Source organism: Perca flavescens, chromosome 4 (assembly GCF_004354835.1).
Source record: "Perca flavescens isolate YP-PL-M2 chromosome 4, PFLA_1.0, whole genome shotgun sequence".
NCBI lineage: Eukaryota > Metazoa > Chordata > Actinopteri > Perciformes > Percidae > Perca > Perca flavescens.
In genome coordinates this window covers 28,119,408-28,140,465 of record NC_041334.1, presented here as the reverse complement: position 1 = coordinate 28,140,465, position 21,058 = coordinate 28,119,408, and the positions used below count along the sequence as shown (strand labels likewise).

General features: G+C 43.7%; 2 protein-coding genes across 4 annotated transcripts in view; both read left to right on the top strand.

Moving 5' to 3' along the window:
* rassf5 (Ras association domain family member 5) overlaps positions 1 to 6,060 on the top strand; it is a 32,981-nt gene extending 26,921 nt beyond the window's left edge. For both annotated transcript variants that reach the window (XM_028576625.1, XM_028576626.1), the window contains 4 exons: positions 668 to 781; positions 2,903 to 3,236; positions 3,346 to 3,461; positions 3,710 to 6,060. In XM_028576625.1, the coding sequence (XP_028432426.1) occupies positions 668 to 781; positions 2,903 to 3,236; positions 3,346 to 3,461; positions 3,710 to 3,853 (708 nt within the window). In that variant the 3' untranslated portion in view covers positions 3,854 to 6,060. The remainder of the gene's footprint in view (positions 1 to 667; positions 782 to 2,902; positions 3,237 to 3,345; positions 3,462 to 3,709) is intronic.
* A 2,340-nt stretch (positions 6,061 to 8,400) lies between these two features.
* dyrk3 (dual specificity tyrosine phosphorylation regulated kinase 3) lies at positions 8,401 to 19,065 on the top strand. 2 transcript variants are annotated; one of them, XM_028576039.1, is made up of 6 exons: positions 8,401 to 9,375; positions 11,590 to 11,699; positions 15,155 to 15,360; positions 15,496 to 15,799; positions 15,937 to 16,353; positions 16,443 to 19,065. In XM_028576039.1, exons 1-6 carry the CDS (start codon positions 9,333 to 9,335, stop codon positions 17,172 to 17,174), a joined length of 1,812 nt encoding a protein of 603 aa, XP_028431840.1. In that variant the 5' UTR covers positions 8,401 to 9,332; the 3' UTR covers positions 17,175 to 19,065. The 2 variants fall into 2 exon arrangements, with proteins under 2 accessions (XP_028431840.1, XP_028431841.1); XM_028576040.1 differs by lacking the exon at positions 8,401 to 9,375 and adding an exon at positions 9,407 to 9,780.
* Positions 19,066 to 21,058: the final 1,993 nt, after the last annotated feature.

Sequence of the window (21,058 nt, the reverse complement as noted above, 5' to 3'; positions counted from 1 at the left end):
GCAGCCACTCTTTCATCAATCCTTACTCTCTTCTTTCACTGCATCTCCCTCTTCGCCCCCCCCCCCCCCCCATGCCGTCCATCTTTTCATCGCTTCTTCCTTCACTCTCTCTTTTTCTCATTCCTACAGTAGTCACAGAGGGAAATGAGTAAGAGTTAGAGGGAGGCAGCGCTGTCAATATTCTCGTGCTGTAATACTAAATGTGTGATTTGCTCCATTCACAACATTTCCTGTCCCTGTGTAGAGCTGTGGAGTTGTGTAACCACGCTGAGGAGGAAGAGACAGTGTAGTGTCTATACAAATCCTCCATCAGCTTCAGTCAGAGAAGCAGCTTTTCCTCCTGAGGTTGATAAAGATGGAGGATAGGAAAAGGAGGTGTTGTCACAAGTAGTGCAGGAACCAGCCTAGATTATGTCTAGTCTTGTTTTCAACCAAATATGAGGCCTGATATTGCTGCAAGTCAGTCAGTCCACTTTTAATTTTTTTTTTTTTTTTTTTTTTTTTAAGGTTTGCAAGGGTTTCTATTTCTATTGATTCTGGTATGTACAGATATCTTTTCATAAACTTTTTTTTTTACAGGCCTTGTGGAGGAAGCAGCACCATCTTCTGGTTAAAATAAAATAAAAATACTACCAGATGTTTGAATACTTGTCTCTCTGCCTTACAGCAGAAGGAAACAAAGGAGGAAGATGGAAGAGGAACAAAGGACCTGTCAGAAGAAGAGGTGCGGACAAGGATAGAAGAGTATAACGCTCAAGTCTCTGAAACTGGCATGAAACTGGTGAGTTTTGAACACGTGTTGTAGCTGGTGAATGTACTGTCCTGTTCTGTATAATGTCAAACTAACAATGAAACTAGATTTTTTTTTTTTTTTTTTTTTAAGAACTTCCTCGCTTGAATAGAAACAGAAAATTGAGCTGATACAGAGTGTTAAAAAAGATGATCTATCTAATAAAGCGAGACGTATCTGTATGTATGTATGTTTGTTTGTATGTATGTATGTATGTATGTGTGTCCGTGTTTGGGGGCGTTTGGAGGGAAGGTAACTTGCACGTCACACACAGTCGCCACATGCAGAACGCTTAACAGCTACATGATTGCTGGATATAAGCCAGACACTATATAGTATTAAGTTGCTGTGAGTAATTCCCCCAAGAGCAAGCATTTTGTGCTAGCCTGACAAGCCGGACCCACATCCAGATGTTGGGTCTGGGAACTCACCATTGACGGAGCTCGTTCCGAGGGGCGGGATAAACGGTTGTCTTTCAAATTCCCTCTGCACGTAATAGGATAGCGCTACAACCAGGCAGAGCAACGAAGAAGGTAGCGGAGCTGGTTGATAGATTAAACTTTTGCCGTATCTGGTCGGCAAAACTCCGAACACATCTTCCTTTTTTAAGAATGATTTCTGCGCCGTTCTTTGTTCTTTTCTCAAAGAAAAGCTGAACTCCAAGTCTTCCAGAAGTCCGCTGTTCCCAGCAGCAGCAGCCATAAGCCCCGCCCACCGACTCTATACACAATGTGATTGGCCTGACCAAAATTTGGTTTTTGCAGCTTGAAAGTCAACGGAGAGTGCCTAGACCCCCCCTGGCTGCCAAATAAATTTGCTGCCACTAGGGGGAGTCTAGATTTCTAGGCTAATTTTGTGCGACAGTGGCGAGGAAAAACTCCCTTTTAGGCAAAAACCTTGAGTGGTGATGAAAACTTCCTTTTAGGGAGAAACCTCGGACAGACCCAGGCTCTTGGTAGGCGGTGTCTGACGGTGCCGGTTGGGGATGTGATGAACAGTGGCAAATAATAGTCCCAATAAAGATAATGGAACTGGCGTAGCAGGGCAATGCACGACTTGGCAGGGCATAGCAGCTCTCTCTCTCTCTCTCTCTCTCTCTCTCTCTCTCTCTCTCTCTCTCTCTCTCTCTCTTTCTCTCTCTCTCTCTCTCTCTCTCTCTCTCTCTCTCTGCGCGGACACACACACACAAACAGTCTGTGGTGGTTGATTAACCCAGATAGGTGCTGATTAGCTCTCATAACGAACCAGGTGGTTAGCACACTGTCATGAGTCCATGAGGCCACGGTATGATTACCCCACAATTTCATTGTGATATTTTGTGATTACATTCTCAATCTGCAACATTCTTTGTCAGGTAAATATAGTAGTACAAAGTTCTGTAAGTACTTTTGGGGTACAATTTGGTTTTGAAGAATTCTACAAGCAGTAATACCACAGGCCAAATAATCGGCCCGTTCCAAACAGGAACCACATTTTCAACGGGCACTGTACTTACTAGTATAAAAGAAAGAACAAAAGTAGGTTATCAGTAGTTTACGTCATAATGTATTAACTTGGAAATCGGCAAAGGTGACAGGGGTGGTTTCCATGTTGACTTTAAGGGAATAGTTTGACATTTTAGGAAATATGCTTATACTCTTTCTTGCCGAGTGTTAGATGAGAAGATCGATATCACTCATGTCTCATGCAGGTTAGCTTAGCTTAGCATAAAAACTGGAACAGGTGGAAACTGCTGGTCGGACTCTGTCTGAATGTAACAAAATCCTCCTATACCAGCGCCTCGAAAGCTCACTAACTATTAACACATTGAATCTGATTTGTTTAGTTTGTTACCTTTAGACAGAGCCAGGCTAGCTTTCTTTTTTACCCTGTTTTCAGTCTTTATGCTAAGCTAAGCTTAGCTAACCGGTTGCTGGCAGTAGCGTTATATTTACCATACGGGCATAAGAGTGGTATCAACCTTCTCATCTAACTCTCAGCAAGAAAGCGAATTACTGTACTTTAAAGAACCACATACAGTACTTCTTCCCAGCTAATAGTGTGCATATATACCCACAATGAAATGTGCCTTCACTCTCTAACTGTCTCCCTGTTTCTCTCTGTGTGTTCTAGGCTTCCGACGGATCCTACACAGGCTTCATCAAGGTCCACCTGAGGCTCAGTCGACCGGTCACAGTCCCCGCTGTGGATGTGGCGGACTCAGAGGGAGCGTCCAGGCAGACTGCTGGCCGCACTCAAGCGCTGTCAGAGTGCCAGGAAGGGACAGACTTTGGGCAGAGCCAAAAGAGAACATCTTTCTACCTACCGTCCGACTGTGTCAAGCAGATCCACATTAGCTCTCTGACCACCACCAGAGAGGTCATCCAAGGTTTGCTGAAGAAGTTCATGGTGTTGGACAATCCCCGCAAGTTTGCATTGTACAGACAGACACACCGCGATGGACAGGGTGAGGAAAAGACACCTGGTTACTTGCTAATTTGCAGAAAATGTGTGTAATAGACAGCAATAATGATGTTTTTCTTTCTTTCTTCTTCCCCCACCCCCCCCCCCTCCAGATCTGTTCCAGAAGCTTCCTCTGTGTGAGTGTCCTCTTCTTCTGAGGTTGATAGCAGGGCCTGACCCAGAGCAGCTCAGCTTTGTCCTTAAGGAAAATGAGACTGGAGAGGTGGAGGTAAGAAAACACACACACACACACACACACACACACACACACACACACACACACACACACACACACACACACACACTTAGTGTGGTATCAATTTTTTCTCACAATTACATGCTTTATTTGGCATGAAAGGGGGAATTATACAGGCTGCTGAGGCAATATTCCTTTTTGATAGACATTCATAGATGGCTAGTAGCAAAAACTAACTTTGTGCAGTGGTATTCTAATCGGTTTCTCTCATTCTCTGACAGTGGCATGCGTTCTCTGTCCCTGAGCTGCAAAACTTCCTGGTAATCCTGGGGAAAGAAGAGGCGGAGCGCATACGGGCAGTGGAGCAAAAATACACTGTGTACCGACAGAAACTACAACAGGCCCTAAAACAACGTGACCCCTGACCCCTTCACCTGTTACCTTACGACCTCAACCCAGGGAGAGACTGACCCTTCAGGAACCGTGATCTATTCAGAGACTGGAGACAGAGCTGAACTCATCTCTCCACCCTCCACACATACACCCAAACATACAGTACATTCACACATAGATGCATACCCTTTCTCAGGACGCATACAAGCCCACCCCACCATCGACACAAACGCTCCCCGAGGAGAGAATCAGGGGTTGAAAGCAACATGAAAGGCTACAGGGGTGTGTCGTCTGAGAGCTGGTTGGATAAGCAGTGTTTTCATTGCCAAGGACACACACCGAAAGATCAGAGCAACACAAGATCTGAAACTCCGACTTGAGATCTCATTTGGGACTGATATGAATCATTTGTGTTTTTAAAGATACCCTCTTCTTCTGCTACTGCTGCTGTTGCTGCTACTGCAAGTGTTACTTATGCATGAGTCTCTCTCAGCTCATCCCCCTGCACATAGAGTTAGAAGTCACACAGAAGGAATGATTACTTTTTGATGGAAGGACAATCATACGGAGTGTTCTTTTGATTTTATTTTTCTTGATGATTTATTGATGTATAGGGTTATCACCAGATGTATTATTTTTATGCTGGAATATAAGACGTGTGGATTTGTGAGAGAGTTGTTTTTGGGTCAAGGCTGTTTTGCTTTGGATGCTAGAACAAGAAGAAAGGAAAGAATAAGAAAATTATCAGAGGATGGATCTTGCCATTGTCTGTTTTTTCTCAGGGACCATGCGTTGAGCAAAGGAGGAAAAGGAACCAAATTCCACCCTACAACACCCCTTTTTTTTTGCCCACTTTGTCCAAAATCTCAGCTTTTTTTTAATTTGTTGCTATCATTTTATTTTCCTACTTTAATGCCATGTGACGCTGACAGAAAGGTCTTCAAACCAACCCAGTTACCCGATCCACAAACCTAAACTCTTCTCAGATAACTGTGATTTCATTTTCCCTCCCTAAATCCTGATCCAACCTTGCTTGACCTGCTGAGCAAGGCAATCCACATACTTTTACAGAATTTACACTTTATTGTAAAAGTGATTTTACACTGTTGGTATATGGGTTTCATTTGAATGTCAGAGTTTTTTTGTTTTTTTTTCACCAAAGCTTAGAGAGACAAGATTTTAAATGGATACGAGACATTAGGAAGTTTATCTAATTAAAGGTGGCGTATGTAAAAAAGAATATTAAACCATCTTCTGTTTTTGCACATTTGGATGCAGGTCACTGAATAGCCCACAACTCTGGGGCTGGGCATGCATTTCTGCTTCTCTTTTCTTGTCTTTTTTTCCTCTTTTTCAACTCCCCATCTTCCACCCCAAAAAAGAAACAAAAAATATATTAAATTAATGATAATGGCTATGATGTACCAATGACGTGTTTGCAATGCATATGTATTATGTAGACACTGGAAAAAAAGTGACTTTGTTATTGCAGTGAATATTGATATTATTTTGGTATTGTGTGTGTGTGTGTGTGTGTGTGTGTGTGTGTGTGTAAGTGTGTGTGTAAGTGTCATCAGCACTCTCTCATTGGGCCTCACGTATCAACTATTAAAACATTCATTGAGTGCACATGTAATATAACCCATTACAACTGCAAATTAGGTTGTTTTGGAAAAGATATTTGGCATGCATGTATCCTAAAATGAATGCATTTAACCAAAGCATTTAGTGTAAACATTTCCTACACACCCTGAGATAAATGAGGCTCGTCGTCCGTTAAGCACATGCTTCTCAGTAAACCAAACCTTTTTTTTTATTTATTTATTTTTTTTAACCACCACCCAAAGCCCAAGCTGTTCCTGCTGGCAGTGCCTTTTGTTTCATGTGCCCCTGCAGCGTAAGGTGTGTTTCAGCACACAGGTGCCTGAGTGTATGTGTGGGTGCTTTTGCATGTGTGCAAAAATCTGTGTTTCTTGGGTGGTGTCATTTTTCTTTCTTTCCCCTACCCTTAACACATTGTATTTCCAACAAAACCTGTGTGTGTGTGTGTGTGTGTGTGGTGCGTGTTATTTATTTCATGGTCCACGTCATCCATATGAAATAATGTCAAGGATGTTGAGACTTAATGCTTTTTTTTTTGCAATTTATTTTGTTTAATTTGAAAAAGTGTGTATAATTATAGCAGTAGAACTGTACAGAATATCACAATGAAATAAAAAGGTCATCCCTTTTATTGAAATGTTCTCATATCCTCTTGACATGGTTTCACTGAAGGTCATTCAGCAGTATAAAACATTACTCTTCTCTGCATTTTAAGTTCAGCCTCAGTCTCGATTTGATACGCCCCAAAATGGTTCTCTGTGTATGGGTCTTCAACCCTAAAAGCACATTATGTAGACCTTTATCACACCACATAAAATATTAGAAAGTCATGAACCATGGGGCGCCATCACATAGAGACAGACTGAACAGAAATCCCAAAGAGAATCCTCTCACTTACCTTGATTGAAAAGGCATTTTTCTTATAAAAAAAACAGATAACCTACACTAGTTTCACTTCTTCATGTTGGTCCTGTACAGCAAAAGTGTCCTTGAGCTTGACACTGATTCCAACCAACCAATGTACTGAGAATTGTTGCAAAGGAGTCAATCATTTGCTATGACACTGCTATTATGTGCACGTCATTGTCATATTGTAGACAGCAAATTCTGAAATTGAGTGCCTGCGGGTTAGATTTATTTATTTTTTCATATCGCTTAAGAGAGACATTTATTTGAGCAGAATGTGTTGTCCAGACATTCCCCAAGTAGAAAGTGTTGAGCTTTTCATCTCCCCTTTTCTTCAAGCGCCAGCTTGTATTGCTTTCAAATCACCAGCAGGTGGCAGTACCTCATCTAAACTGCAAGTACCATTTTAACATGCAGAATGTAGGCAGTGTGTGTATTTGGTACAGATGCACGTGTGATTTTATTTTATGTGTTCTGATATGCTTTACATGATAAAACATTTAGGTTTTGCAGCGACACTTTACACAATACTTTCCCTGCTCTGTTTTCAAAGGGCATTGAAAATGAGGTGTCGGCCCAATAAACCCTACAGGTGTCGGTGTCTGTCACAGGCTACCAAATACAGCCAGAACTCACAACCCCCACAAGGACATATAGGTAGCTTTGCACCTGGTCACATCTCTTGCTGTGGTTGTAAATTCACTGGCTGTGATTAGAGTGCCTCTTCATCCACACACTTACACCTTGTACCCTGTTGAGAGGAAAGTGCAATAAGATCAATTTATAGCCATTGTCACTCTACTTTCTCTATACACCACCAGCTAAGAATAATCAGCATGGCCAAGCTGGCCTTAAGGGCTGGCTGCTGCCCAGAGGGCCACCTAAAACTGTGTCAGTATGCTTATTTATGGCAGCAAATATAGACAGACCCATCTTCTCACCTCTGAGAAAGAGCTAAGATTAGCATCACCCTCTGCCCAGTATGTATCACTGTCTGAATTTAGCCTGCTCCCCTTCTCATGCTTGCCCGGTCTCACTTCGTCTGTCCTCTGCCCTGCCCCTAATTATATCTAGCCCTCCATACCCTCTCCAGTTTCAGTCCACGGTTCAGCTTTCCTGACAGGTTATGCAAAGTAAATGACCAACAGCACTGTGTTCGCCCGAGGAAAGGTCTTCTTAGCCCTTGGTCTGCAACTAGTGGTTGTTTGGTCTATAAAAAGTGAAAAAAAGTAAAAGATGCCCAAGGAAAAGGCCAAGCTGATGTCTGACAATTGCCTGTTTCATCTGACTGACACTTAAGAAAACCACCAACTACTTCCAACAAGTCAGAACCAGTGATTTGTTTGGCATTTTCGCTCAAAAAAAGATTTATTTTCCTGTTGATCAGCCAATTAATAAATAGCCTACAGTAATTGTTTCAACTCTACTTTTCCCCTTACATCTCAAACATGCATCTGTAAAATAATTTGCACGACACTTTGATTTATACAAATGGCATGCTACTATGTAGGCTACCACTCAAATAACCATTTTTGAAATGCTTGCTCAACATACAAATGATAGTTTTGACGCTTTAATGCAGGGGTCTTTAACCTTTGTAAAGCCAATGACCTCTTAACTGAAAGAGAGCTGGATCAGGGACCCCCTACTACAATATTGTAAAAAAAGAAATTAAGTTGCATATTAAACTGGGCCTACAATAACGTTTAGGCGACCTAAAGCCTTTATATACATCTTTTTTTGCATAGAATACCAAGCTATTAAAATAATAATTCTTGGCATGATTTTATAAATCTAAAATAACTGACAATAATTAGGTGGCCCCCCTGCAGTGACTCTGAGGAACACCTTGGGGTCCCGGACCCCCTGTTGAAGATCTATGCTTTAATCATGACTTGAATAACTCAACAACCAGAAAACCTGGTATTCACCTTAACCGTTTATACTACTGGCTGTTGATAGCGCACATTAATCATTTTAGTGTATTGCTGGAGCACACTCACATTGGCTCCTATGCAGAGCTCCAGGTGGACGCTGCGGGGCGCCCTTCTGCTCGCTGTCTGGATGCTCGCTAAGCACCGCCCTCCTCCCTCCCTCTGTTTGCCTGCTGACTCCGAGCTCGCTGAAGACGCCCTTAGCAACAACACACACACACACAGCTGCGTCGAATAAGATTCTCCTGCCGCAGAGAAGACGGATTAAACAGTGCCGCTTTTATTGCACAGAGTACAGGGGAAGCTTTTCTGCGAAGGCGATGCTCCGGTTATTTCTGCAGTTAACATGGGGCTACCGCTAACGAGCTAGCCTATTTTGGCTAGCCATCCCCAAAGACGAGCGAAGCGGCCCCAAGCTGTCCCGAAGGAGGACAATATCGTGGGGGGGGGTTCACCGAGTGGTAGCATTGCAGCTTGCTAACTACAAAGTCAGCTAACCGGGAATAAGCACGGGAATGGTGCTCTGGATCGACTCACTGTACCGACAGAGAAAGGCGAGGGGCACACGGGTCAGACCACCAAGCTGTAACATTTGGACTCAAACTATTTTTAACAGAGGGAGCGGCTGTCGGGCGGGCGAGTGTTTTTGTGGCTGTGCGAGCTAGCTGGCTAGCAAGCAAGGGAAACGACCCCCACCGCCTGCTCAGGTTTTTCAAACTGCAGCCAAGGCTCAAGGCTAATGTTAGCCAGGGCGAGAGCAGCACGCTGAATACACAACTCTGTGGTTTTAGTAATAAAAGAAGGATAAATTACAGTTAAAGCCAAGACGAAAGCTAGCTAGCTATCCCAAGCACAACTTGAGTAAACGTTAACTTCGGAAGCACAACTCAAGGACTCTTGGACTTATTAGCAAACACTAACGTTACAGATTCACGGCAAAGTCATTAACGTTAATGCTGTTCGTTAAGTTTGCTACGTGACTCTAGTTTGAATCTTTGTTTTCCACTTTTTTTATTCGGGATTTTTTTTTCGTCACTTCGGATGCTGGCATCACACATTAATTGCAATCATGATGATAATAAGCCGAAAACCAGAGGGCCCAATAGCAACAGGTAACCACAACAACGTGTTGCAGTCTTTGTCAGTAACTTACATTTGTTTCCTAACTGTTGTCATTTGACGTATCGATTTTGCTTAATGCAGATTAAAGTAAAACCCACTCTAGCTGCCAGCGTGGCGTTAGTTTCTTGTTGGCATTTAACGTTACAGAAATACATGTGCCTAAAATGGCTTTGATGACATATTTTTTTTCCTTTGGCTCCAGGGGTTTAAATGTCACGTTGTGGCATTCTGTGGAGAACGGACATATGTAGCTAGCTGTCGTGTGCATTTCACAAGACGCGGGTTGTAAACATGTTTTCTTTTGCTTTGTAACTCCATATCGATCACGAGACTGCTGTCTGTGCATGTTTAGCAAGACAAACCAGGAAGCTCTGCGTTGTTTTTACGTCTTGCTCGTAAGCATTTATTGTCTTATCAACGTTTGATAAGCCTTGATATTGGCTACTTTTTTAACAACTCTTTTGTATTTTGTGCCATCGTTGTTTTTTAAGTATATTTATATATATGTGTATGACAGTGCTGTGGAGATATGTTTGGCTACACCACCTATCTTTTCTGGGATAGGGGAAAACGCTCTGTCTGGTTTGTATTTCTTTAGACCAATGCCAACCGTCCTTGGCAGCGCTTAGCCCCATTGCGGGGATAGCGAGAGGGGAGGGACATCGCGACCTCAGTCTTTATCCCAGCAATGCACATCCGTTGGGCAAGGTTATTGTTTTGTATGTATATGGGCACTGACCTTATCTTTGTTTTCCTTTTTGTGTTTGGGGCAGTAGCCATTCTTGTATTGGTATACTAGAAAATATAAGGATGAGGAGTTTACCCCACTGCGTTTTATGACACATGATCTTATGTATGTTGGGTCGCATGAACCTTGTTTCTCATCTTTTGGTGTGCAGAGTATTTTTATTATTTTTTTTTTATAGTGTGCAAAGCTGAATGCCAGCTAGACATAGTAGGTTGGATGTTTAGTTACATAAAAGTTTGGGCTCTGTTTGATAATTTTTTTTCCTGAGAAAGTTTGCTTGGGCAACAAAGTCAGATGCTTAGTTTACAGAAAGTGCTGAGCCCCCACTGAGTAATTAGGAGTTTGCAGAGATCTAATGAGGCCTGTGCTTGCCTAATATTGTATGGAGTCCTAATGCCTCTGTTTGCTGCCCGCTGCGCAGATCTAATGCATCTGTATCCAGGCAGCAGGTCTAATCTGTCCCGGAGCTTGTCTGTTACAGCTAACGCAAGGGACATGGGCTCTGACGCACCTGTACATGGTTACGACACTCAAGGGCTAGTCAGAGAGAACACCAAACCTGCCACCGTTTTGGACTTTTGCTAATGAGCTAACGCAACACAATAGCCCTCTAAATGGCTCATGCTAACAGGCTGCTCAGCATTTATTTCAGGCCAGCAGAGAATAATACTTCTATTGCAGTCGCAGCTTGTGGACTGTTGAGATGAACAGCCGGCTGATGGAGGGTTGTCATTTGAGTAACTGGCTCCCTCCTACAGTCCCAAATGTGCCCCTCATACATCTACTCTGGCTTGATGCCACAGAGGTGAGCGTGCACACACAGCACCCACATCCTTCCATGTGGGCTCTATTTCTGAGCACACCTGGTGTGCGCACTACCGACTCGATCTGAATGGACAGATGGGCAGACGGAAAGATGCTGTCGTCACAGAGGCATCTGTTGGCCACATTAGGCCAATAATACCACTTGCAGCGCTAGCGATCTGGGACCCTAAGCCCTATCTAAGCTGGTCAGGTTGAAGCTCTGGCCTTGGATACAATGTATTGGACACAATAGATACAATGGATGTATCTGCTAATAATGGCCTTTTCACAGTAAATGTGGGTTAGGATGTTTTGGCAGACAATGTGCATCCCCAACTGATCTACAGAGACCGGTGTTGTGCGGCTGTCCTGCTGAGGTTAGCTCTCAGGATATCTTGGGCCATACCAAATAATTTGTTTTAGTCTCAAGGTAATCATTGGAACTGGTAGGTTGATTGATGAAATAATCAATGGGACATTGCCTGGTTTGAACAAACGAAGGATTGTCTGCCTTTGTGGGGATTAGATTTGCGTTCTTGAGACGTTGCCTCTGAACGTCATCCTCAGCCATTATCCCGGAGTGTGTCTGTCTTGCAGATTTGATGATGCCACATTATCACACTGATTTATTTGTTCCACTGTATTCATTCAGCACGCCATGGTGATGGTCTTTATGACTCGTACATGAGGACAGACCACATCCTTAAAGACGAAGCGGATACCAACAGTCCGTCTGGGCTGCCCCCTATGCCCAAACACACAGTAAGTACATGCACAAACATGCACAAAGCCCTATTTGCTGTTCTGGAGCACACTCTGTCTCTAGACGTCCTGTTCCTAAGAGAGGTTTTCCCCACTCACCCATGTTCCTAACCAATGCATTTACACCCCTCCTTTCCTAAACCTAACCCTTCCTTCAGTCCTGATTTGCAGGTTTATCTCTTTTCTTATCTCTTATCTCCAACCGGTGTAATTGAGTCAAGATCGTATACCCTTCAATGATTATAACATGATCATTTAAGTACTATTGATTGACTGCCTGAGAGGATACAAGTGTGTTGCATGACCAAGTCAGATCAGCTGAAGTGAAGTAGCCATTTTGTGTCTTCTGCCAAGTAAATGCAGAGATCCAACAGCAATTACAACCCTTGTGAACTTTTGTATTTTGAATGTGCAAAACAGTGCAGTTCACAGGATGCAAATTTACCAAAGCACAGTATTTTTGACATACTGGATTGTTTCCATTTGCTTGATACATGACTGCATCTGCTTGATTGAGTTGATTGACCACGTTTTGTTTTGCTTCAACTCTGCACGCTGGTGGCCGCATGCAACGTATGATTATTAATATTTGATTGAGCCTTGTTGTCCACCATAGCGAGTTGCGCGCTTACTTTATCTAGCTCGCTACCTGGCACAAACACTAGTGGTACTGGTCGGGTACCACAGAGAAGAATTTTGTGCCAATTGCAAAGAGAGTCTGCAAGTATGTGACGGCACATTGTTGGAGTAGATTATCTTAGCATTAAAAGAAAAAATTAAGAGCCCGGTGCAAGTACAGTTAAAAGCGCCACAGATAAGCAGGTGGGGAGAGAGAGATTGGCCTTTTTATGACAGCGATACAATGAGCTGGAGTGTTTTTAACACGATTGGATCTTAAGCAGTTTTATGGCCGGTTGAAACATATATTTCAGTTTACCAGCAATTGACTGATAGATCAAAAAGTAAATTTTGGACCCTGGTTTGCCTCTCTGAAAAGCTCCTTTGACAGAAAATACCCATACAGTCAATGATACTCTACACTAGCACAGGAAAAAAGGCTGATTTGATATATTGTAAAGATTTATTGGGCTTGAAAATGTGACCCACAAACAAAATCACCAATCAACATTCTCACCCCCTCCTGCCCCTCTTCTATCTCGTGTAATCCGCCTATCAGTGTTGCTTGCACAGAGGTTAGGCCTAGTTTTCTACTCTAGCCTTGTATTTCATCCTTTGTATTTTCTGTCACGCTCACAGAGGTAATATCCTCTGTTGAATATGACAGTGGCTTGACCCAGTTCAGTGTGTTTTACAGTGCTCAGATTGGCCTTGTGCTCTATTAAAGTTATAAACTGATGTCATCCCTGTTTTTTGTTTTTGTTTTAGAGAAAATTACAAACTAATAAAAATAAATTGTAGTAGCACTTAGCTCTGGGTCGTAATACAACATTAATAAGACATCAGTTTTGTTATGTCTGTGACCCAACCCAACTTATGACCATGATTTGCTGATGTGTTGAGTTGTGCAGCTCTGTGAATGTGTGCTTGAGAGAAGGAGAAAAGCATACTTAGGCGTTTCTCTGACAGCAAAGAGATTAGCTCTTCTCCATCTGTTGCACCATGTAGATTTGCTCACAGAGAACTCTCCACCCTCATATTTCTTGGTGGTGAAGAAGATTCACACTCTCACAGTGGCTTTGATGTCCATCACTGATCAACTTTTTTTTTTTTTTTTTTTTATATATATTTTTTCTCTTTCTAATCGCACCCCCCTGTCCGGTCAATCAATAATCCATCACAGTTGATGATGCTCCACGTGTAAAAATCTTTGATTTTTAAGGCCAGCAATTGTGTGACGGGGCTCAATCAATGACGTTCACTGTGTTTTTAGTACAGCTTTGGGACAACAGCTGCATGGGACCCTAGGTCAGCAGCTGGGCTGTTTTTAATAAGTTAAGACTCTATGGTTACATGTATGGAAACCCATCCTGCATTCCACCTCTATTTTAGGACTCAAACATACAACCCAAACACACTCCGAGCTGAGTCCTCTTTTAGTGGAACATGTCAACGCCTAGGCTACTTTTAATGTACTTGTCCTTGTTGTGTTGTCTTTATCAGCTGACATGGTTTCAGCCATAGACCTGCTCAGCTGTGTGTACAAGCCGAAACCAGAAGCTCCGCAGGGTGGCATAGCAATCTAATGGGATAAAGAAAACATTTGGTTCAAAGTCCCTCGCTGCCATTAAAATAAGAAGGGTTTCATGTGAAAGAGAGACAGCTAGACAGACCCAGTATATATGGCTCTCCTGTGTCTGTATATAGGAAGGCGAAGGCCACGATGAGTTTATGTCAGTGTGTATTAACAGCCACACTGCTTCTACAGTTTTAAGAGTGTAATCAACTTTAATGACTGTCATTTCCCTTGAGCTCCATAATCTTGTGGAGGGTTCTTTCCGCTGGTAAGAGAGGGAGAGACAGAGAACGAGAAGGATTGCATTCCTGGGGTTGCTTAAACAAAGTTGTTTTACTGGCAGGCGAGAGCTAGAGCTTTCCTGAAACTCGTCTAACCTTCAAAGGCAAATATGTTCAACATGACATTAAAAATGGACAGTGGTTGTTTAGTCTAGATGCAAATGCCATCCCTGTCGCTCTATTGGAACTTAATTGCTGATTTGTTCACATTGCAGTCATATTGACCACCAATCAAAATATTCAAATCCTTTCAAGAAGTTAAAAAGAGGGACTTTACAAATTCAAAGATGATTGCATTGCTGAGCCACATATTGCTTATACCTTTTACCTAATTGGTGACAGCTAGCAAACAAACAAATAGGTGGGCATGTGGGTGATTTTGCACGAGTTATGGCTTTGAATTTCCTGCCAGACTGGAATCTAAATCCAGTTGTGCTGGTTCACCTGCTGATTTCTGCTAATGGCTCACCGCTAGAGACTCTGAAGTTGGCTGTTGACATTATGGCCTGTATCAAACAAAACCAGAGCTAGATCTGCTAACTGGCACATTCTACTCGTCACTCTTCTTTGCTTGCAAAACAAGCCTGAAAGACTCATTAACGCTATCTTTATGTTATTATATGTCTTTATATTATTATATCTGAAATATTAATATGATTCAGGCAACAAAGATACATTTTGTGCATGACCATGTTCAGTTGCCTCTCAGTTGAGGTCCTGCAGGCTACAATTAGCCCCTGTTGTGCACAATGTGTGACTAGTCAGTAGATGGACACAAAACAGAGAGGTCCTCTCTTCATTCTATTGAATACGTTCATACAACGCAATGAACTACATGTCTTCCAAACAATGAAGTACAATGTGTACACCCTGTTCATAGACTGAAAAAGCTACATTGGCGTGTTTACCAAATAGATTTTCCAATAGCTTTCTTTTTGTCCATTGTCTGACTGTCTGTCTCTCTATTTTCCTTCTAATAGCTTGTCAGTAACAAGGCTGTAATGAGGGATCAGGTAACTGTGCGAGGTGGCCATCTGAAGGTCAAGTACCTGTACGAAGACTCCACCAACAACCGAAAGATCAACGCCATAACCACAGCAACCACTCAGAACAGTGGGACCACAGGTCAGACGCCCAGTAAACCTGCCCCGGTCTCCAGCCTCTCCAAGGAGCACAGTGTAGACAGGTGAGAAAGAGGCACACATGAATACATCAAAATAACTTATTTCAAAGCATGTTAAGTGGCCAAAAACGCACACAACACAAGTTGGAGGAACACCGCTGCTCAACACCGCCTTTCTGTCATGCTTGTTTGCCGCAGCACTGAATCAAGTAAGGGCTCCAGTGAATCCTCCGGCCCTCACGGAGTTGGGAGTGGAGGGAACAGTGGGAAGCTGTGTGGCCCTCTCACTCCTGACCAAGCTCTGAGACTGTACCGATCTCAGCTGACCAGCCTAGAGCAGACGGAGATCCACTCCTACCCAGACATCTACTTCGTGGGACCCAATGCCAAGAAGAGGCCTGCCGTCGCTGGAGGCAACAATAACTGTGGCTACGATGATGAGCAGGGTGGATACATTAATGTCGCCCATGATCACGTGGCTTACCGCTACGAGTTCCTCAAGGTCAGACACGTATATTGTGAAGTGTAGGCTTTCACCATCACAGTTGAGTTCCTGTAAAACTAACAGCCTTGTCTCTCTCTGATGTGTAGCTAACTCTTTATCTCCCTCTCTCTCTCTCTCTCTCTCGCCCTCTTCAGATCATCGGTAAAGGTAGCTTTGGCCAGGTGGCTAAGGTATACGACCACAAACTGCAGCAGCACCTGGCTCTGAAAATGGTGCGCAACGAGAAGCGTTTTCACCGGCAGGCACAGGAGGAGATCCGCATCCTGGAGCACCTGCGCAAGCAGGACCGTAATGGCACAATGAATGTTGTGCACATGCTTGAAAACTTCACCTTCCGCAACCACATCTGCATGACCTTTGAGCTGCTGAGCATGAACTTGTACGAGCTTATCAAGCGCAACAAGTTCCAGGGCTTCAGTCTGCCACTGGTCAGGAAGTTTGCCCACTCCATTTTGCAGTGCCTGGAGGCCCTGAGCAGGCACCGAATCATCCACTGTGACCTCAAGCCGGAGAACATCCTGCTCAAACAGCAGGGTCGCAGCGGCATCAAGGTAAGACACCTGGCACATTCACGGGGTGGCCTGCGAAGACCTGTTAACAGGTTTACTACATTGATTCTTTCTTCTCTCGTCTCTGTCAGGTGATTGACTTTGGCTCCAGCTGTTTTGAACACCAGCGGGTGTACACCTACATCCAGTCTCGTTTCTATCGAGCTCCAGAGGTGATCCTTGGTTCCCGTTACGGCCTTCCTATCGATATGTGGAGCTTCGGCTGCATACTGGCCGAGCTGCTGACTGGCTACCCCATGTTCCCCGGTGAGGACGAGGGTGACCAGCTGGCCTGTGTCATGGAGCTGCTGGGCATGCCTCCGCAGAAGGTCCTGGAGCAGGCCAAAAGGGCAAAGAACTTCATCAACTCTAAGGGCCACCCTCGCTACTGCGGAGCCAACACCCTGCCCACCGGGGCCACTGTGCTGACAGGTTCTCGCTCCCGCCGCGGCAAGATGAGAGGTCCCCCAGGTAGCAAGGAGTGGAGTGCTGCGCTCAAGGGCTGCGAGGACCCCACCTTTACTGACTTCATAAAGAAGTGTTTGGACTGGGACCCCTCGTCTCGTCTCACCCCTAGCCAGGCCCTCAGACACCCTTGGCTGTATCGGCGCCTACCTAAGCCCCTACCGGGGACCGACAAGAGCCAAGGTGCCACGGTGAAACGGCTCTCCGAGCATCACAGCACCTCCTTCCCTTCTATCCTGGCAAAAGGGGGGCCTGGTTTAGGCACCACGGCTGCCAACAACAAACTGAGGAGCAACATGATGGGAGATTCAGGGGAGGGCATACCTCTTCGCACGGTCCTACCTAAACTTGTCTCTTAGAGAGAGAGTCCTGTATCTCCTCTCTTCCACGTCTTCCTCCTCTGCACTCCTCAGGAGGAGTCCGTACAGGAGTACAGGAGAAAGTGGAGACTAGGTTTTAAAACTCGTTTGATTGTTCTTTTATTTGTTTTCCTACTGAGAGGTGTCGACACCCCAGTTCCTGGTTTTTAATATTAGCTGAACAGAGAGTGTGTGCGAGAGAGAGAGAGAGAGAGAGACAATTAAAGAAACACTCTAAAAAAAAATTTTAAAAAAAGTTTTTATACAGAGGATTTCCTTGAGCGGCTGTGGAGTTTCTGTATACAGCCATTGATGAGGTTTGATTTAGAAAATGCTTAATAAAAATGTCCTCGTGTGAGTGGACAGCTTCGTAAATGTTTTTAACCTCAAGTGAGTGGTGTGATTAAGCAAAACGGACTCAAGCCCACCTGCACTGTCTCTTGCCTCACTTCACACTCTTTCCTAACACTCAAAGGGCGCCACCCTTTCTTAAAAGGGCTACAGAGATTACTCTTATCACATTAGAGTTAGCAGCAAGCTAAGATTTGTTCAGCCAACATAATTTAATAGAAAAAAAAAAGAATCATGCATCATGTGCGATTGGCATTATGTAGTGAAGAATTATGAAAAAATGTTTTAGCAATACGTCTTCACTTCTTTGTCTTTTCTAATTGGGCTATTTTTTTTTTTTTTTTTTTTTAACCTTTCCTGATACCTGGTGCTTGCATGTCAGCTCAGTATGTGACGTTAGTATGTGTGTGTGTGCTTTGGCATCATGGTGCTACTGTGGGAGAAAGGGCGTCATTTGAGTGAAAATAACGGCAGGGGTTGGGGAGAAAAGTAGCTCGAACTGTCACAAAGGTGTCACCGTCACACTCGGTACTTCACAAACTGAGCCTGCCGTGTGAGGCCGGCACACAAAAACTGATATATAGATAGAAAGTTGGCTGTGGAAAGTTAAATTTGTATGAATGTCACCTGCCCATGCCCCATAATTGGCTGCTGTGGTTGTTGGCAGTGGTGCATTAATCCTAATGGAACAATAGTGTAAGGTAAGATAGATCATGGGATAAAATGAAAACCGGTACGTTTAATATGAGCCAAGATGTTTTTTTTTGTTTTTTTTTATTTCACGGGGAGGTATGGAAGTGTTGATAGGATGAGCCAGTGACAAAGGCGGGTTTTTATGGTACTGAAGAAAGAAGTGTTTCTCAGGGAGACATAACTTGATACATCCCTTAAGCGTATATTAACTGTGTTCCACTTACAGTCCCCTGTCCCAACTATGGATGAACACGCATGCAGTTCAGTCCACTGAGAGCGAGAGAATGCGTACACGAGTGTGTCTGGGAAGGGGGTCTGCATGCGCCACAATCTGACCTAGATTTTCTCTCCTCCACCCCCACCATCGCTTTCTCTCTTGTTTTCTCTCACTCTTGTCTCATGTAGGCCAGGGAACCTCTTAAACTCGCACATTTATAGGGATTATGGTGCTGTCCAAAACACACAGACACACACGTCAGGTGCACGTTGTATGGACCACATCGCTCAAAGAGTTAATTCTCTCGTCCCTCGTTTCCCAAGTGAATCTGTCAGGATTTTCTACTGTTTTTTTTTTTTTTTTTTTTTTTTTTTTATATAGAAGTGATTTCTATTTGCTATTCAGTCCAGAATATCAGAGGATGTAAAAAAACAAAAGCGTAAAAAGAGAAAGCCGTATACTGTCATGTTGTACCTAGTGGTGTGCGTTAGTAGGAGGGTGTTTGGTGTTCCAGCATGAAATCACAACCTGTTATCAGACTGAGTGACTATGAGAAGAGAAACTGTACAGTAACCAAATGAAGTTATAATAGTTTCTTTTTCTAAAGAAAATAAAAATGATTAACTGAAATGTGCTGCTCCGGGGTGATTTCTGTTTTGAAGCTGCCTAAATTACATTATTAAAGCAAAAGTGGATTTTTATCAGGTGAAACAAACATACCCTTGTTATGTCAAGATCAGCCAAAATGTGCTGTCCACAGAGCGCCAAATAAGATGTGCCCGTGAACACTTAAGATTTTTTGTTTTAATCTGATAAATCTCTCAGTTCTGAGGAAAGCTCTGTTTTGGTTTCTGGGGAGCTTTGCAGAGATGGTGAGAGGCGGCATTCCTCATTCGTCATCGAACCTCAAGCTCTTGTAACCGGTGGTTACAGTGTTGTTTTTGCTACGTGACACCTGGGGCCTGTGTCATGAAACAAAAGTGCGTCTCCAGACAGCCCCAGGTTCAGTCGGTACAGTGAATCACTATAAAGTGAGTTGAATTTCAGTCTGTGATTAGGTTACAGTTTCAGAAATCACTGATGAGTCAGCGCCCTGTGACACAACTTGGAGGCAGCAGGTGATCCTGACGCTATTCTGTATCCTCAACGTTCCACTTCCAGGATTGCTCCATTGCTGATGGAAATTCTGTCGGATTTCACTCATTTAGGCAGGATATCCGTTGCCTTGGGCTTCCTTTTGTGTTGGCGTTTTAAACTCCGGTCGATTTATGAGGACTATGGATAACCTTATCTCAGATCTCTGCAGGGTAAATCCAGACAGCTAGCAGACTATCTGTCCAATCTGAGTTTTCTGTTGCACAACTAAAACAGCTTTTGAATGTACTCATGTTCCACCAAAACAAGTTCCTTCCAGAGGCTATTTTGCAGCGGCACTGCGGCTTTTCCCAGTGCCAACACCGCCCAAGACGATTGTGATTGGTTTAAAGAAATGCCAATAAACCAGAGCACTTTTTTTTTTTTTTTTTCTCCCATCCCGGAATGCTGTGTGGACTCGCCAGACCCTTTTCCGCAGCGCTGTGGAGTAAGGTCTGGCAAAGCGAGACAGTACTGACACAAATGTGTTATTATGCACTACCACAAAAGTCCTGAAGAACAGAATAAACTTAACGTAACTTACTGCACATACAAGTAACATACGTGTGAAGATTCCCAGTCATAGTATATCTAGATGTGCTAAGTCAAAGGCAGCATTTGCCTTTTGCTGACAGCAAATAATACTTCAATTTGCATCGGATGGCAGGTGTCACAGCAGGGTAGGCACAGCTGCAGCTCGTAAAATGAATGACCGGTACAGATTCTTTACAGTGAGCTAATGAGCAAACATTGACAATATTATTGTTGGTTCATAGCTGCAGCTGCATCTTCCCTGCTGTGACACGTGAAACGGGAGTGTTGGGTGTGTAATGATGTCTCTTCCAGTCAAGAAGTGAACTGAGATTCCCAGCATTGATATTTTAGCATATATTTTACAGAGCTGGACATCTATTGTGACAAATCTGGTGCCTATTTACTCCCTGTGCGGTTCTCTTCAACTAGGGTCTTAGGGACCAAGTTAGGTGGAAATTTGCACTGAGTAGAGCCTAAAACAACTATTTTTTAAGTCCACCTCTACATTAAGGAGGGGCTCCTTGCAGTCAGATCAGTCCAAGTGTCTTTGATGCTGCCCATCATACCGCCTGTCCTGTGTCCCATCTATGGGTAACAGAACAGATGTACTGTATGTCTGTGGGAGCATCTCCAGAAATACTCCTGGGAAGCGAAGAGTGGGAGAATATTGATGATGACTATCCGGTGTTAATGACGGTAGACTGATCATCTCCTCTAACACTAGTGATTCACGGGTGTTTACACTCGCAGGCTGGTGCCCCCGAGGGAAGAAAAAGTCGCTATACGCGCAACATGAAGAGGGAGAGGAACCGGTTGAGCAAGGAGAAGAAGGAGAAGAAGAAGAAGGTGGCGTTTGGTGAGTGGGTGGTTGGCTATGTGTAGGGGAATTTAACCCAGGTGTTTCGTGCCAGCTGATCTTGAAAAGATGAATGATGCTTTGTGGTAGAAGTGACGT